This window comes from Hylaeus volcanicus, chromosome 8 (assembly GCF_026283585.1).
Source record: "Hylaeus volcanicus isolate JK05 chromosome 8, UHH_iyHylVolc1.0_haploid, whole genome shotgun sequence".
NCBI lineage: Eukaryota > Metazoa > Arthropoda > Insecta > Hymenoptera > Colletidae > Hylaeus > Hylaeus volcanicus.
The window spans coordinates 5,542,608-5,561,843 of NC_071983.1; the positions used below are offsets into that span (position 1 = coordinate 5,542,608).

Sequence of the window (19,236 nt, forward strand, 5' to 3'; positions counted from 1 at the left end):
CTATTGTCGTGCGGCCTACATACCAAAAATCGTAGCGGTCGATTCAGTTGCGACACGTTCGTTAGAGCGCAGTGCTCCATAGAAGGTAGACGCAAGGAGCGAGGCACGATAACGGACCTCTGCGCACAGCTTCTCTCGTCCCCTGTCGCTCTAGGACGGCCATATACGAGAAACTCCCATGGCATCTCACGGAATGTCACCGGCCACGGTACGCGAATGCCATTTCTTAGCTGGCTGATCGGCTATCTAAACCTCTGCCTCGCTATTTCTTCGGAGCAACGACGACCTCTCGTGACCGCGAACCGATCGGCGCACAATTCAAGTTTCCCTGTGAATCCGAGTCCTTCGGGATGTCTTAGGATGTCTCTATCGAGGAAAGAGAACTACTAATATTTTAAAGGGATGTTTGCTTTAATTAGCCTAAAGCATCGCAACTTGGGGTGCCCTAGACAATGTTTCCGAAACTTCACTCACGGTGGACCTCGTAAGCGTTGAATTAAATTCTCATTTCTTTGGTATACTTCAATGAAACTCTGAACGGACAAGTGCGAATAAATTTTGAATAACGTAACGAACCTCGACGAAGACAAGACGATCGCTTTGTTTACAATCGATGTCTTATCAAAGTAAAAGGCAGAGCTTGTCTCGCCTTCGTATCGCGAATTCGTGGCACACGTGAGAAATATTGTGGTCTTGTTCGTAGAATGCGAACGGGACAGACTATGGTAATAGTTATCGAAGGAAAGAAGGTCAAGGATACCTTCTCGAGGAGCAAACTCGATTACGGTGCAGTTGGTAGAAGCGATATAGCGAGATGCTCGAGGCACGCTCGAGAGGTTTGTTAAGCGATACCCTTGCCGCGTTCGAACCGCCAAATGCGGTTTTCTCAGGTGAAAAGTTGTCCGTCGGCTACAACTCCGAACCGAGACCTTTTCAGTGACACCAAGCTTGTCTACTTCGAGATACGACATATATTCACAATTTACTCACAATTTATAACATTATAATATTTGAAGATCAAGTTATTGATAATTATAGTACAACTGTAGTATATTATTAGTAACAATTACATTACACGCTTTGCGAAACGTGCATCCGTTTGCACGTGGCATTCGGTAAGACAGCACGTTGATAAGAAATAACGAGTCTCCTCGTGCTCCTATTATCGCGATTTTCGCGCTCGTGTTTTCCGCTTGTCAGGTATTGTGTCGAGAACCAGCTGAACATGACGGTTACAGTTTGTTTCAAAGAAACAAAAATTGGTTGATATTCAAAGCGAGCATTCAGAAGTTCAGGTTCGTTGTGGCAGTTCTGCGTCAGTTAGGCCTGTCGTCACCGGTTAAGCACATCTCCTCTTCCAATCTTACAACTGTTTTTCTCTTTCTGTTTTAATTTGCAAGACTCTTGGCACGGTATTATTTTCTGTACACCCTGTGCACATGCTTCCCGCCTTATTCGAAACGATTCACGCCAAGAAACGAACGTATGCGGGTTGCAGACGACGCGTGCACACTTTGCGGACGCAGGTGTTTACCTGGAGAAGTACACTCGCATGCAATCGTTAGGCGACCGTCGTTGGACTCTTCCAGGGTTCAAGGTCCAGCCTGTAGGAGTGATACCTCGGAATAATGGAAAGAAACGTCCTGGGAATTTCTCATGGTGTCGGAGACCTCTTCAGGTTCGTTGCCGCTTCGTCCTTGCCCTTAAAGTAGCCTTACGGACTGGGAAACTAATCGAACAGATTTTTTTTCTCCTTGCTCCTGTGCTCGATTTCGAGAGCTGCATAATACTTGCAGATATTTTTATTTAAATTAACCCACATTTTTGTGCGATTGATTAATCGCATGGAAAAGTGAACAGTCTAATAAAAATTTGTCTTGGTTTCGTGACAGAAATCATGAATTTATTATTTTTACTTTGCAATCTGATTATTTTGCAGAAAATGATAAGTCAACGTGTAACGTCACACCGTAATTATAACACCGATAAAAGGTGTCTTTTCTTATCACTGTAACAAACAAACCACGTAAAAGAACAAAGGGAGAAGGAAAAATCTTTTGGTATCATCTCGATAAAGACTCGAGGACTCCATCTGGTGCACCTAAGTCTCATGGCAGGCCTGCGATCGTCGAGGCAGAAATTTAGAGTCGTAAATCATCCGTTTGCGTCTCAGGTTCCAAACAATGCGGGCAGGTGAATTAGTCAGGTTTACGGGCGTGCATATCAGAGCTAATTTTAAGTTGTCAGAGTTAATCCGTCTACCTGTTCCAGCGTTACGCGAGATTACACGGTAAACGCCGAACGAGCCATTTTTCTCACGGCGCGTTATCGCGTGGAATCGCTTGCATAATACGACGTAACAAAGGGATAGGAAATTAATTGCGCCGGGAGGAGCGGAAATATTGAGTTACTTTCTTCTCACGACGCTATCGATAAATAGCGTAAATATTTATTACCCGCGGCGGCGATAACGCGCAGATAAATTATCTCGCGAATTGGACTCCTAAAACGTGGAAGTACGAATAAATGAATAATTCAAACTTTGTGTTCATTTTTCCGCTATATTATAGATTGATTATTTCGAGATGATTCGACATCTTCTAATCCCCTTTTCTGGCTGCAAGTTGAACTCGACGTTTCAAAGTGGATTTACTTATGAAATCAACCACTGGCCAGGAATTGGCGACGAGAGGACTATCTTTCACAGAGTTGATCGATAATCCGTCCGACTCCGCGATCGATATCTTCTCGTTCCAGCGCGTCCAAGGCACGTTACATTCAAATCCAGATATTGCATTACGCGGCCCCGATCTCTGCTCGTCCGTAATGCGGCTTCTTCGCGTTATGATCCGTGACCGCATTTTTCCTTAGATCGCCGTTCAACCCGAATTCTTCGTCGCGGAGGAGAGAAACGGAAGATCAATAAGTATATCGTACCAATGACCGACGATTATTATATTAACGAAATTTATATTAACGACCATTCCACGTACACATACATACTTTTCATCTCTGGTAAAACGTTCGAGATCTCTGGAAAGTACAATTGCACAGCTCCACACGGATGTGGAGACGATCATCGTGATCCTATGGTTACAGTTTCAGACGAATGGGAGCGTTACGCGCGCGATTGAAGACAGATGTCCACTTTCAATGTCGAGTAAAAACGCGTACAGAACGACACGCGTTCCCGAATACTCGGTCGCTTTATTCGCTCACATCCGCCGCCTTTCAATTATTTCGTGAATGAACATCCTGTGGATTTGGAAAGCACGCTCGATGAAACGCGTCTTTGACACGCATACCGGGGATAAATGTCCTTCGAACGCGTTTATATCATTCAGACCGATGGGTCATTTCTACACTAAAAGATATTTCAGAATAGGTATGCTAATGCCTTCCTGGAACCACAGCAAATAATAATCCTTCATTATCACGCGAATTTTCTCGATCGAGCAGCTCGCCTCGTGCTTTTGCGGAAATTTGGCACGTGTATCGCAGGTGACGAGCACGTGGACACGCGTTGTCACGCGCGGTCGCGAAATTTTCTTCGACAGTCAGTGACGACCGCGACGGTCGCAAGAGCGTCGTCAAACGTTTTTCCACGCTGGGAAAACGACACACCTTAACCAAATGAATTTTCCATGGCCGAGGCGAACAATCGACGCGTTTCCTTCGAACTCGATCGACGAGACTGCAAAGTCGCCTCGAAGGATTTCACGAGGAATGTATCGTTCGTATTTGGAGAGCTCAGTTTTCCTTTTTCCTGCTTGGCAGGTCGGCGATGGAGGCATCATAGTTTTGGACGCGACGTTGGACGCGTCTACGACCGACGACGGTGAATGGGATCTTGCTGGTGGTCCACCCTCGCCATGTGACGTGTCGTTTTTCAACGACAATGTTCTCATCAATGGACGCAGCAACCTTTCCAGGACACCGCGGAATCACAAGGTAAGATGCTTCTCTTATCTTCGCCGCGAAGAAATTAGTCTACTTGGAAATGCTCGTGATGCAAGGTTCTTGGGATCGAATCAGCTTCTAGACCAGGGTTCGTTTCATTTTGAATTTTTTCTTGGGAAGAATTATTTTTTGAACGTACACGTCGTTGACTGTGCGAATCATGCGCGACAGTTTGATTGTTTTATTATAATCACGGCTGTGCTTATTAAGTTACAGTGTAATTCAATTACGTATTTTAATTATGTAATTTAATTACATTTTAGTTGAAGCTTTTTACTAAATTCAATGCATTGACCGATATTCATGAAGAGTTCATATTCACGTAACATTGGCTTTGGTTTATCTTGTTTCTATTTAAAGAGAACAGCTTAGGTTCAAGCATTTTAAATACCCAGCTGTTAGACTTTATCAGTGATAACCATGTAAGCAATAAATTTATTAGAACTATCTTCTTAAAAATGAAAATAAACGTTCGTCGTGAAAAAAATGCTGAAGAATACGATCCTACGATACTCGCGTGCAATCTACAGACTACTTATTTGTATCCAGTTGTAAAAGATATAATCTCTTCTTCGTTTCGTAATCCCTTTTAAAATGTTTTCCATCGAACGAGTAGAACCTTGTTCAAATAATTTCTCTTTGTATTCGTAATCTATTCTGCGAATAAACTCGTCACCAGCTCGTGAAAAATCGTGAAAGCTTCTTTGTAAATAACACCATGCGCGTTCTATCGACGTGAATAAATCGTTTATCGATGTTTTACTTTTTTGCTCTTCGAAGAGATAGGTTTACATCTCGCGAGCGACCGAAGCCGCGGTATCTAATCTAATCAGTCGCGGTTCCATCGCGCCGCGGGAGCTCCGTTAAGTGGAAAAGCAAGCGACGTAATACCGTGTAACCAAGGCCCTTCGCTCTTCGTGGGAATGCACTTTCCCTTGTGAAAGAGACTGTAAAATATTCAAGGGCGAAGCGACCGTGCACGCCTTTCAGTCTCCTCCCTTCGAATCGCTCGTTATTTCGTGTAGCCTCTTTTACGCGGGAATTTTCGATGCGCTTTTTGTCCCCCACTGGAAAGAAGCGATTCGAGACGGTGTTAAACCTCCTACTCGGCCCACGGCACGTATCCGTGTAGATTAGAGCAGATCGTGATCCGAAGAATCGGAGGAAGATGTAACGTTAGGCGCTGAAATTAATTCGGTGCCTTTCCGTTCGGATTATGTATGAGTATAGTTTGAACAGAAATATTTACTGATCATTGTAGTACTAGGATTCATAGTAATGAAACGCACAACATTGATTTGTAGACCTAATATGTATTTATTTATTTCTTGACAAGATATATAGACATTTAAAAAAATATGTAAGTCATTGATTTTGTTGATATAATATAAGAGCGCATAAAAACGTTCACGTTTGGCACAGTAACTCGCTCTAGTCTTCCTAAACAAGGCAAATAAACTCGTATTTTACTTGATTCTGGACATAGGTTGAATTGAATGCGATAAGAACTATTAAAGATTGGAGAAATCGCAATATTTTAAGGACAAAATTCGAATTTTCCCACCTCTGAACCAGTCAAACCACATCGGCAAGTACTTTCCTCGCGTCTGTTTTCCTTTTAACTGCTCCAGGAAGAAGGATACGTCTTTGCTGTTTATGTTTGACAAGCTGTGACGTTCAAAAATAACAAACTTGCGTAATCGGCGCAATTAATGGTCCCGCTGTTATCTATGCGCCGAGCACTCGTGCGGAGTCATTTTCGAGTCTGTGTAATTAAAACTTGACGAAGTAAACGCTCCGTTCTTTTTCGGTGTCATCGGTTTTATCAAAATGCTACAAGTGAATATTACGAGAATATTTGTGGAATTTTCACGACATGTCCCGACACATTTATGTACTTGTAAGCTTTGAGATGTAACAGGACTTCGAATATTTTTGTAATGGTTTCATAGAAGCTTTAAAGAAAATATGAAGGTTAGTTTAGTTTACCGTGTATCAAACAGGAAAATTTCATTGATTGCGTTATCACGCTAAGGTACACGATCGCTTTACATATATGGCCTGAAAGTGGATTAAACGATAGCACTCTCCTTTCCAACTATAGATAAACGTTCTAAATAATTAATGTGCTATAACATTGTGCAAGGCGCGTCATTAAATTTCACGGCCTCACTTCTCCTCCCAGCCGCTGCTAAAGATATTGTTCTGGAACAGTCTCGAGAATCGATTCGCGTTAACTTCCCTAACAGAGAATCGTCTATATACGCATATAAATTATTCTGAAATAAATGTATCTCAAATATTTTGCCCCCAGAAAAATCATAAAAATTGCCTCGAGACTGCTCCATAAAAAAGAATGCACTCCTAGAAAGACGCATCCCTCAGGTAGCGTATGAAATATCTTCAGATCAAGAAATAATTTCTCCAGTTGAGAATTTCGTTGGTTTCTGGTTCGACGGACGCCTGGAGCGTCGATAATCTTTCTCGTTAAAAGATGGAAGCGTTTCGCGGATCGACTTTCTCACGGGCTGGAGTTTACGCGGATTCCCGTGACGACAGAACCGTCGAGGCTCGGCCCGTTACCGGTGCCGATTTGCAAAGTAAAAGTAGCCGACGCGCGAACCGCGGCAACGATTTTTCGAGCAGCTCGTCGGAGGAGTTAATCTACCGTGGTTCATGAGAACGCGGCAAAACGTCGGGCTGCGTTCTCCACGCGCCTCCCTAAACGGCGCTACGATATCTCTTTCGCACGGAAAACCCCGCATTTATCACTTCCGGGTTCGAGGATTTTCCCTGGTTTACGCAACACGTCGAACGAAAGGTCGTGCGTGAAACCGCTACATTTTTTTTCAACGTTCGCTCTTCGGGGCACGCGACTTAAAAGAAAAAGAAAATTATTTATTTAGATTCAAAATTGCAAACTTTTGATCGTTTTAATCGCGGAGGCGTTGGTTCCCATCCTTTGTGGACCCATGTGGCCCTTGGTTAGGTAGATCAGCCACGAGTACCCCCATACCCTAAACAAAACTCCCCTATAGGGTTCTTTTAAGACTTGTGATTATCTTGTAACGTAAGAAATATTGCAACACTTAAAATAAAATCTACGTACAGTACGCGTGCCTGAATATAACGACATTGGACAACGGACAAGTTCGTCTTTCGTTTAGATTTCCGTGTCCAATTAGCGGCACGAGCCCTAACCTTTAATAACGTTGCGCAAACGAGCGATACGAAAAATCGAAACCGGTAAAAGGTGGGATTTGCATATTCGAAAGTTCCGCGATACGGGAGGAGCGATTCTAGAGAAAATACCACGAGGTACCTAATTATCCGTACGTTGAAGATATTAGGGACAATTTTGTGACAGCGGTATCGCCTCGAGCACGTGCTCTAAAGTAGACCAGACAAGTATCGTTCGAAAGTCCTGGCCTAACGTCTTGGAAATCATCTTTTCGTAGCTCCAGGTAGTACCATCTGTTAACACAGAAAAATTTCATACTCGAAGTTCTTCAACGAGAGGCAACTACAAAAATAACAAGCGCTAGAACTTTCTATCGGGCAGTACCTGCTTGTTGTTAGTTTTGTTCGCAGTTATTGTCGCGGTTATTGTACTGCGATCGATCTTCCAGAGTGCCCACTCGAGAAAATCGATTGTTCGTCGATGCATCGTATTTCCTTCGAATTTATGTACTTCGTCGAGCGTGTCTGATCGATAGAAACGTTGAACAATCGATCGCACGACGCGCAATTGCGCGGCTGCGAGTTTATCGCCGAACAATTGTCGGTTTGAAAATGCTGGCTCCTCCCTCCACGACTCGTCCTACTAATTCCTGCAAAATTTCAACGCTTAATTTTATCACTGCCGCGTAAAATATTTTTGCGATATTAGTTTTCTTGGAGAATAAACTAGTATAACTTCGAGGTTTCACTTTGCCTTTGTTCGAGACCTTTCGATCGACAGTTCTACCGAACTCGACTGTTTCGGTCATTACTGTCGCGCAGAGAACGAATTTAATCAGTCGTCGTATATCTAAATTATTTTCTCTTTCTTAAATATATTGCCGCTGTGGACGACATAAAAACCCGAGTGTTTTATTTAGCGAAACATTCAACAACTTTAAATGTTTCGAATATCAACATTTTAATTGCTGTCGAAGGAAGAATTTGTCAGGAGAAACGTCCGCGGGTTTAAGTGCCGAGGGTAGGCAACATTCGCGGCGCGTCGAGAGATTTTTGCCATTTTTCTCAGAGCCGCGGATGCAAATGGTTACGGCGCCTCTCTCAATTTTTCACCGTTAGAATTCCTTTTACCATCGATAAAATTAAAATATATAGCGTGCCAGCCGAGGAGCGGCCCCGCCTCCCGCCGTCTAAGACATTTCTAAGCCCCGCACGCTTCCAACGCACGGAAACGCGCACTTTCGCGCCAAGAAGATAAACTTTACGCGATGCATGCCTACTTTTATGGCTAGGTACGCGCAAGCGTTTGCTTTCGGCCAGCCTCGTTTTAAGGTAAAGGCATTTAAGACGACGGTGACTGCGAAACTCTCCTTTCTTTTGTCATTTTTGGCGTTGCGTCGAACCGAGCCTCGAGCACTCCGAGCCATTGAAATCGCTCGACTGATCCGACCAATTACCCGTTTTACTGCTCAATTTTCCAATTTATTTTTCCATGATTATACCCGCGAACGTGTGTAAAAGGCGAAGCAGAAAGTGGAATGAATCATTTAAAGGTCATTCTGCCGTGACACTTACAAAACATCAAGTTTGTCTTTCTTTCGATATTCGAAAGTGTCAGATGTAGAAATTAATTCTCTGCCTTCGGATTTGTTCACAACCCTGGTTTACCTCAAAACGAATTAATTAGAATACATTTCTACACCCAATATACATATAAGTTACCGTGCACGGAAGTTTGCAAACGGTCGTTTTCAAACGCAATCCAGCCAAGCGCAGCGTGGATAATTCGTTCTTTACGATTCACTTTGTTCCAGCGCATTTTTGGCTCGCAAACAATCTGTTTTATTGCCAATGTATACTTGTCCCGCGCGAAGTCGTCGAACGATAAACCTTCGCGTGTCTTGGTCGGCTCTGGCGCGTTAGAAGTATAGTAGAAACAAAGCAAAGACTCGTGCGAAATTTACTGACCCTGTTCCTGCTCGAATATTTCAGCGTAGCGCAGATTTCTCTCCTGAAATCGAAGACGCCGTGAACAATAACGCGACGCGCGCCTCGCGGGAACTGAATTTCATCGCCGAACGCCAGAAACGACGTCTAAATACACGTTACACATTTATTATTTCATAGAAGAGCCATGCGTGGAATTTTCTTCGAGTTTAGTTAGTTTTTGAGGAGCTCATAGAGAGTCAATTAAGAACACGAGTGGTAGGATGTGAAATGGTCCAGTGGAGAAGGCGCTCGACTGGTATTCCAGGGAATGTGAGTTAGAATCCCCTTGGCCTTACTTTCGATGAATTACATCGATGAACTACTTGCACAAGGGATCGAGCACACAATAGCAAACTGTTGAGTTTTCTAACGACACACGTGCTCCTAAATCAATGTTGACTTGGCGTAACGGATAGAGTGATGTTCCGTGAATTATTTATTCAGCAAACACACGATAAATAGGAACGATTCGAATGTTAGATGGACAAATAATTACACTCGAACAACATTGTTTAATGTCATGATTGAAATTCCAAGATTTATCGGGATTCAAGGCCACTCGATCAATTCGATGCATCAAACAAATTCATAACAATTTTTACGACTTATTTGTTTATATTAAATTCGTTTTATTGCTCGATAATAATCAGGAGCCTTCGTTAAATACAGATATACCCCTTCATAATTCAAATTTCAGTCTTTATTTAACCAGTAAAATCCAAATAGTTGCGTTTGACGTTTTTATCTAGATAAGAAGTCTTTTCCTATCTCTCGTGGTTGTCACTGTCAGCTTCCAGTCCCGTTTACAAAACCGTTTCGCCTACGTAGTGTACGTGGCAACTGAAACGAAGGTCGAGTCGGCGAATAATTAACGCGGAATTCGCAGAAGCGGCGATAACGAGGCATCCCGACGACAGCATGCGGAGTCGATTGCATAATTGCATCGCGCGAAACAAAAGCGCTCGCGGTTTTCTTCTTAAATGACCGTTGCGTTGGACGATGACGGTTTAACCACGTGTCTGCATTACGCTGAATTAGCGACACACGAAACGTGCCTTTGGAATCGTCGCCGATTTGTTTACAATCGTCAGCGATTCATCGACTAACGACCCTGGCCTTGGTCGAAACTGGGCCTCGAGTTCGAAATTTTTGTTTACGTGGAAATTCACTTGGTAAGCCACTATTTCGTAAGGGTGTATATTTAATATTCGAAAGTAGATCGAAAAGAAGGGAGTGTTAAATCGAATATTAAATTAAAATTTAAAAAGAAACTAGCTGCCATAATACGAAATGCACATAAATTCTGGTAACCCCGCCTGTCCTTGCATAGCGGATAATGGACGAACATTTATTATTTTTTAATGGATACCTGCCACTTTAGTTCAGATAAAGATTTTCCTTGTCTATTTGGAAGAGTTCGCCCGTGTTTCATATCGAGGGAAAACTTCTCGCTGGTATTTTTATTCGTTCGCGTGACTATCGTGGCCATCGACCCTCTCGGTGCCGTCACCTCTCGCAATAATTGCGAAATCGCTCCGTTCTCGAGAAAATTACCCGCACGCTGGTAATTCTCTTTCTTGATTGTAACACGGTTGCAGCGTCCCGACGCGATTGCGGGAGTCGAGAAACTACGGGAGTCAATTTCAGCGACGAATCTAGGAGAACTCGAGGAAGGAAGCACGTAACATAAATGAATATTTTACATACGAAGGTTTTGTCATTTTTCAGTGGATTTACTTATTTACTCGTTGCGTCGGTTAACGAACTTGTCCTTTCGCCCCGATCGGTCAGTTCTGATCTCTCGAAGCGCGTTTTCTTCACCCACGAGAGTCGATTCGCGGTGGAACGCGTGCTGTCGGCTGGATGAGCAGCAAAAAGTGAATTTGAATTTCTAATCTCGCTTCGTTACGGAAAATTCAGCGAGTAATTGCGGCTACCGACCGTTAACTCTCTTATCGAAAAGCGCGTTACGCGTGGTGTCGGATTTATCGTGGCCATCGTGCGTATTTCCTGCGCTCTTTAACGCGTTCTTTCGAATTCAAGGTCGTGCCAAGGTCACGGGCTCGACAGACTAGATCCTAATAAAAATCCGATAAGAAATCACCGCAAACCTAGTGTTAAATTGAATTCAAGACTCCTTTGGCTCTTCAGCGATAACTTCAGGGGCCTTTAATCTTGTCAGCGAGGAAAAGATTGCTGGTTTCGCGAGGACATAACGGATGCGTTCGCGTCTAGTTTTTACAGCGAGGAACAAGCTTTATGCGTCCATTTAACGCCGCCGTTGCGGCGAGACACGCGGGTGGTTCGAGAGGGACCGAGGGAGACGGGCGTCGCGACGATAAATTCCTGGACGCTTTTATACTACCTACCGTACGGCTGGAACGACTCCCTGACACCGGGAAAAAGCCACTGCGTGGCAAGTCCCCCCTCAACCCTCTGCAAAATCGTGTTTCAAAGGGCGCAGGTAACCCGGAGTTCACGCTAGTGTCGTTAAACTTTATGCTAAGCCTCACGGAATCGTCGAGACGATGTTATCTTGCCTCGAACTGAATTTTAGTGCGTAGAAATCTAATTAAATTTGTTGATTGGGTTCGTGATATATAGCAAAGGAGTGCGACTATTAGGGAAATTAGTGGTGGTGCGTTATAACATCCTAATTTTATATTTGCGCGCTGGTGTATATTCGTGTATTTTACTCCTTAGCCATATTTTGCACCTTAGTTAATTAGTCGGAAAACGTAGACACGATCAGGTTAGTCCGAGATCTGGAATGTGAGATTAGCTCGCCGTTGGAATATAAAGAGTAAAATCAATATTACAGCTGAAGTAGAGATGAAATTATAGACTTCGCGACAAAAGTCTGTTTTAAATGAATCTGAATGAACTCGTGGTTCGACTCGGTGTTTATCCGTTCCTCGTTAAACGGGTTTTCGAACGCGTTTTAAATGACTGGTAGTCTCCCGCGTAATACGCGGTTTTCTTGAGGATCGCGATAAAACGATCAAACTGGCCGCGGCATACCTGTTTGTTTGGTATAAGCCAGTGGTTCTCACTCGATGATACTCGTATCGCACGCGATACAGGTTCTTTAGTTGCTTGTTTCTTTGGATTGAAAAGATAATTGGCAATTATTAATTCCGCTCGTTACTTTATCAGTTGGCGATCGTTATTCGAGACTATCTGATTTTCTTTAGAAATTCGGATTATCCATAATAATTTCTCTATCATTCCTTAGAAATTACTTGGATTTGTTTTGGATGTATGTTCAGAACGATCACGGAGATTGAAATATGTAAAAAGAAGGAAACGTTAATTTTTAATGGTTACTCGCTACACGAGAAAAAGTTGAGAGCTTTTGGTTCTCCTCTGTCGATTTTGACCCCGAAGGCAAACGAGGTGGCCAGCATATTTTGCAATAATTGTGGAATTTTTGAGTGAGTCGAGCGACCGCATTCTGATCGCGTTACGAGGCAGTAGGACGCAAAACGTAACGCGTAAACGCGTACAAGCTTGTTTAACTTCCTTCTCCCATTGTCCTCGGCGATAAACTGCTTCCTTTCTCGCGAACGATAAGAGGCTCATTGTTTCGTCGGATCTAGTTGAAAGTAACGGACCCGTCCGCGACAATCTCGACGTTCCTCTTGAGCCATAATCGTGTCACATAAATAAACCTACGGTGATGAATGCTATTCGTACAATTACGATTGTTAATATTCAACTTTCTACCAATTTTCGATTCGATGCCTATGCACCGGTGCGATATATCGGCGAGCACGTGCAAAGTTGGCGCGGAAACTCCGTCGGTTGCTCGAGGTTGATTTTACAGCCGAGAAAGCACGCGAGCGGCACAAAAGGTTTATACTCTTTTGAGGGTAGTCCGGTTCGCCGTTTTCTCCGTGAAAATCAATATACCGTCGACCAATGGGAGCAGGTCTCGATGGTTTCCATGCATCCCTGTTCGGGGAACGATTTGACACTCGTTGCACGCTCGTCCTCGCGAACCAAGCGTCGACATCGGGGGACGCAACTTTCCATCTTGATATTTACCTCTGGCCAACAGAAAACGTGTCCTGTTTAACGACTGGGCCATTTTCGCGCCAAGAAGAAAGCCTTTTCTCCCTGTGTGCAGATTTACTCTATTACGAATCGCGACGAGCCTTGCTTTGTCCCACATATCATGTTGACGTATAAGTAATAGTTTCTTTTCAACTTTGAAATTGCTAGTTAAATAAGTACTATTTGGTGCGAGGTTACGTAAAGTCTCACCTTACCCGGTTTGCCGTCACCTTACGTAAATAATTAAATTTAATAACGGTCCCCGTCGAATCCTACGAATGAATTCCTCCAAGTTCCATCGTGACAGATGCAGGATGGAAGGCTGGTTCTAGGCTCTCTAGAAAAAAAGAATTGCTTTCTCTTTTGATCGTGTTCGTCGACAAGGAGCGAACGAGGAGGCGATGTCCTCGCTCGTAGTCGAAAAAGCATCCAGTGTGACGGGTTACTGTTATTCGAGGCTGCGTGCCGTTGCCGTTGTTTGTTCTTCCCGTGTCTTATTTGTACCTGGCCACGCGTGTTTCGCGATACACCACGTAGAACACGCGGCTCCTTCTGCCGTGTAACTGTCCCTGTCGACAATGGTCGCGTGCCCCAAACGTATTCCGTCGTTGTCGAAGCTTTTCGTCTCGTGATACGATTATCACCGAATGAGATATTTCAGGGCGAGGCTTTCCATGATTCGTAAAATAACGTACTTCAAAACTGGGGGAATGATATTTAAAGAAACTCTAGAGCAGTGATTCCCAAAGTGGGCGCCACCGCCCCCTGTGTGGGTGCCGCAGCGATTCAGGGGTGCGCTGACGGCCAACGTGGGCTGTAATTCAAAAGTTCTTAATTGCATTTCCATCGTCGTATTTAGCGGAACGTGGATTCGGTGCAGTAACTAATTTATTAACAAAAAAAAAAAATAGAAACCAATTGCAAATAGTATTAGGTTGTCCCAAAAGTTTCTTTCGTGAGTTGCGCTCGATTATTTGATGTGGTCGTGTTTATATAAATAGACGATCTAATTTCATAGGTATTCATGTTGTAACAGTAATGGAGCAAAATGAATCGTGCACGATTCAGTAATGTAACATAAAACATAAACTATCTAGGTTGGCCAAGGTTAGATCGAGTGATCGTAGAACATGTATGATCTTTTATTTGGTAGACATCACGAGCATTAAAGTACCTAACTTTCTCTTCGTCGTGACAAACGTTTCTATATGTAAAGCGTGCACTTGTTTCAGCATCGAATACAATTTGATGACACGGCAACCCGAACCTTCGAGTATCCCAGCGAGGCATCGATGCTGGAGGACGAGAGCAGCGTGGATGGCGAAACTTCCGGTTCCGTCGAGCAATCAGCTCCGATTAGCAATAAAACGTCCTCGAGCAATTCGCCGACAAGCATGCCGACCCTTCTTGGTAATTTTAATCGTTACTTCTCGCTGCCACGAACGTATCGTCAAACGCGTATCTCTCCGTTCTATCTCGAATAATGTAGACACGAATCACTCTTACAGAGTGTTTACTATCATCGATTAAAAACCACTTTCTTTGTTTACCGTCTTTTGCAGATGCAACGATCGCGAGCCACATTCTATCGCGCGCAAAAAGCTACAATCAGTTGCAGCTTCTTTTAAACATCGACCCAGTAAAAGAGTCACTAGTGTAGATCGGCTAGATCATGCATAATCCTTGTCGCATCTTTCGAGTTCCTTATTTTTATCCAGACGTTTCAATTATTGCTCGATGTAGATCAACATTTTTCTCGTTTTTCCATCATCAACAATTTTCTCATAAATTATTCTATCCTTAAATCTTTCAAAGTCTCATTTATTATATTGTTTCCATCCTCAGCTTAGAGATCATAGTGTGCTGAACGCTAGTGCTTGTTTCCTGCAGGTGGTGGAGGTCTAGCCAGTTACACCCCGAGCAAGGTGGATCTGACGTCCGAGGGGTTCGAGCTGGGCGTGACGAGAGCCGTGTCTTCGAGTTCGACACCGTCGACGCCGTCGACGCCAGGCCAATCGGAGAACGAAATCTCCGACGTGGACTACTTGAAACCAGCTCAGGATGCCGGCGCCTGGGGATCCGAAACCACTGGCGACCTTCTCTACTGACCAGGCCAAAGTCCAAATGAAGATGTGTAAAACACGCTAGATGCTCAAAGCGCGAGACTCTTCGATCGGAGCCGATCCCTAGAATCGCCAAGTCCTGTGAACTGAAAAGACTAATTTAAAAGTATTCCACACCCCTCCCTTTTGTTTTTTCACGAGCAGGAAAGAAGTAAGAAGTCGTCGTGAAAGAAACGTCCAGAAACGAACATTATCGTTGGTCGAGATAACAAATTTTGTTTCTTTTTCTTGAAGAAAGAAGAATGCATTTTGAGAGAAGAGCGATGTGTGTCTTAGATAAGTAAGCGGAGGAGAAGCAAAGAGACAAGATAAAACAATATCATTCCAAGTATATGCATTTAATTTGTATTAGTACGATAACGAAACGAACGAGAGTTTCCTAAGTAACGTGTAATTTAGAACTGCCAAGGTATGTCAGTACTTTTCTTCTATTCCTCTTTCTTCCTTGCATGCGTGTTTCTCGTTTACGTATTCAAACACTAAGAGAAACGTCGAGCCCGGTGAACGGCGAGAACGCTTATGCAAGGGCGAACAGAAGAAAAAAGAAGACGTGAACCGAAAGCATATCACTTATTTCTTTTGTTATTTTTTTTTTTTTGGCGCATTTTTACAACAACCAAGAAAGTCGACGATGGAACTGAACGTTTTTGTAACCTTTTTGAGATTACTTTAATGCTAAGCCGTAAAAGCATGTTCGAGCTGCCAGTCAAAGGCCAGGAATTTATGCAAGATTTTTTAGAAAAACAAAAATTAAAACGAAAAAAGAACGATCGAGTGCAAGGGAAACATCGATCGAAGCAGAAAAAAGAAACGAAGTAGTAAACGATTAACAGTCGAGTTTAGATTTGTAAAAGTTTTTGCCAAAGTAGAACGTAAGTCTACTTAGTATATATTTAATGTATATGTACGGTAAGTCGACGTTTCAGTCCAAGAATAATTGTAACAATTGTAAATTCCAAAAATTCCTTATTTATACTGAGGGTATGTTAAACCATACTAATATTTCTTACGGATGCTCAAGGTTCGTTCATACTTCAGTGTAAATATACATATTAATATTATACATACATATATACATATATATATATACATATATACGTTCTTGTTTCGTTGGGTTTGTTGCGCATTTTTGTTTCTTACGTTTGGACGAGGACCAAAAAAAAAAAGAAAAAAAAACCAATTATTCTCAAATGTTTCTTTGAAAAAACATTGATTTATTGATAATTAATGTTAATTTTAAACGAATCAAATTTTGTACATACTAAATTATTGTCAGTCTCAAAGTTTTTCGTTGAAAAAAATTCTACGTGTACTTGTGTTTCTTCTTGTTGTCCGCAATTACGTTCGAGGCAGTAACACGCGTCGTAAAATTCAGATTATTACGTTGAATCGCGTTTAAGTGATTAACACGTTAAATGCTGGCCTGGTCTCCACGGACTGTAGCTACATTTTTTTGATTAGGCTACGCCGTCATTCCGATCACTGAGTGCCCAAGGCTGAAAAAAAGCTGGGGATAATACATCGTTAGACAATCTACATGTAAACAATAGTAACATAGCTGCTAGGTTACCAAACAAACGTTACATGTAATATCTGCGAAAGAAACTCCCATCTTTGTTTACATTGTCTCGATTCTGTGGGGACCTGCGTGGCGTTTAACGCATTAAAGAGTATGATTGTGGCAGTATGGGTAATTGGATTAGGATTTAATCGCGTGATCGCGGACTGATTCAAGGAAAAAAAAAACGTGCGATATGATAATAATAACGATTAATGCACGAAAAAGGTGCATTTATACGCCGAACCAACTACTGTGTTCTAATTTCCGTCGCTGTATTTAAATGCTATTCCGGCTATAACTACTCGCGTGTCCCGGCGACATAATGTCGCTTTCCATTTAATTCCACGTTATCGTTCAATCGATGCTTGATGGGTCTGTGTCACAGCGTTGCATTTTACACTGTGATATTTTTTAATTATTTCTTTTTTTCCTAGTATCGATATGATTATATGATTGCTTCCCAATTTTTTAAGGAACAATACCGCGTCGACCGGCTCAGTTTGTATTTTCTACAGTATACTGTGTACGGAGCGAACGAGATTACGATCGCAGAACATTCCGAATCGAGACGTTGCACTGTTTAGTTTTTATTCCCATCGGTCGATCGTTCAAATACATCGATACGTAATCTCGGTGCTCCGGTTGAGGGAACTCCGTATTAATTTTGTAAATTATCGCTGTACAGTATGGAAAGGCATCGTCATACGAGTAAAAGGATTAAAGAGAAAATAGTATTATGCTCTAAGATTATTATTGTCACTATTCTCAATATTATTATTATTATTGTTATTATTATCCAACGCTTGAATCCACATTACCTTATCGAGTATACTTACCAGTTAAGAAGTATCGTGTGATGTATCGTCTGTGTGTTATAAAGTATTCAAGTAATAAAATGAAATAATTACCCCCCGTATTATCGTCGAGCCTATCTTCCCATGTGTCTTGACGCGAGTGCTCGATTCAGTAGTAAGGATGTACTATCAAAATTATTCTTATTTATTTAAATAAATATATACAGTATTACCAAACAAATAAATCACATTTCAGTTCAAGGTATGGTCCATAGGACAAGTACACAATTACATATCCCCCGAGAAGATAAAGTTTACATTATTTGTATATAGACGTATAATATTCCTCTTCCAAATCGTACAGATCGGCGGCCATGTCGTCCCTCAAGGATGCCAGTTTCTGATCGCATTCCGCTTGCTTTGTCCTGAACAATTTACTGTTTTGTGCTATGGCTTCATTTACAGAGGGAAAATCGTTCAGTATGAGGTATTGCTTTATATCGGAGACAAGTTTCATTAGGGATTCTCCAGCGCGCACAATATTGGCTGCTCTGACGTGCATTTCATACGTGTCTTGTTCGCATTGTGTCATCCGAGATAATTGGGAATCGTTTTCTCCTTTGGCAAGCTTGATGATTTCTGCGAAACAAATAAGCAATAATAAAATTATAATCTAATTTTACACTTGTTTTAAAAGTCCAAGGAATATTATTGCCTTACGGTGAAAGTGAGGTTAGGGAGACCTACCTTCGAAATTTTCCAGCATCGACTTCACGTCGTCTTTTAATCTCGTCGTGTAAGACTTTAATAAAGCTTCTTTGCTTTGAGGCAATGCTCGTTGTGCTGCCATTATCTCGTATAATTAAGCACAGTTCCTTCATAAAAATGTACTGGTAGCTACGAAAACTTGGACACTATCGAGACACAGAGTAATCTAAACATTCGAAGCACCTTTTTGTCTGACGAATCTATGTACTATATAGAGAATGAAATACGAGTCCTGGCAGGTCTTGCGTCCTTTATTAGACAAAAGCTTTTAGAAAAGCTTCCTAAAACAGCGACGAAGCAGAAATTATTCAACAGTGGCCACATTCTACTTACTCATATAGAATACATTCCTCAATGTTTTAGACTAGTTTTCTTTTCTATCTCTAATACATATGAAGACAGAGATTTATGCCGTGTATTATTTAAACTTTATAAACGGTTATTAATCCAATAAACAAAGTATTATTTATTAAACCCTATAAGCCTGGAAAAAAAAACTATCGCCATCTATTAGGAAAACGCCCAAATTTGCAAAGGAATAGTTCAAGTGTTTTTACAGCTAGATGACGCCACTATTTAAATGTTATTGTAATATAAAAAAAATGAAGCTTTGTAACAGTGGCTATTGATTTAATTAGTTAGTAAGCTTGTTTCGGAGCACGAGAAATTAAAATGTAACAATAAAATAATGTCTTAGAATATCTGTTTGTTATTTCAGGGAAAATTAATGGTGTCGCCATCTATCAGTAAAATGCCCAAGTTTTTTGCGGAATAGTTTCACACTTTTACTGCTAGATGGCGGCAC

General features: G+C 42.1%; 2 protein-coding genes across 5 annotated transcripts in view; one reads left to right on the forward strand and one right to left on the reverse strand.

The window, feature by feature from the left end:
* The window catches only part of LOC128881033 (uncharacterized), a 28,991-nt gene extending 11,393 nt beyond the window's left edge, over positions 1-17,598 (forward strand). For 2 of the 3 annotated variants that reach the window (XM_054131678.1, XM_054131679.1), the window contains exons 3-5: positions 3,778-3,951; positions 14,418-14,595; positions 15,076-17,598. In XM_054131678.1, coding sequence (XP_053987653.1) covers positions 3,778-3,951; positions 14,418-14,595; positions 15,076-15,293 — 570 coding nt within the window. In that variant the 3' untranslated portion in view covers positions 15,294-17,598. The other variant, XM_054131680.1, reaches the window with a different exon arrangement.
* Positions 17,599-17,847: 249 nt separating this feature from the next.
* On the reverse strand, positions 17,848-18,921 carry LOC128881039 (mediator of RNA polymerase II transcription subunit 22-like). Of its 2 annotated transcripts, none has more exons than XM_054131692.1 (3): positions 18,778-18,921; positions 18,411-18,708; positions 17,848-18,302 (listed from the first exon to the last, which is right to left on the reverse strand). In XM_054131692.1, the coding sequence occupies exons 2-3, from the start codon at positions 18,511-18,513 to the stop codon at positions 17,983-17,985; spliced, it is 423 nt and encodes a 140-aa protein (XP_053987667.1). In that variant the 5' UTR covers positions 18,514-18,708; positions 18,778-18,921; the 3' UTR covers positions 17,848-17,982. The 2 variants fall into 2 exon arrangements, with proteins under 2 accessions (XP_053987667.1, XP_053987668.1); XM_054131693.1 differs by having other exon boundaries at positions 18,411-18,680; positions 18,765-18,916.
* Between the last annotated feature and the right edge of the window lie 315 nt (positions 18,922-19,236).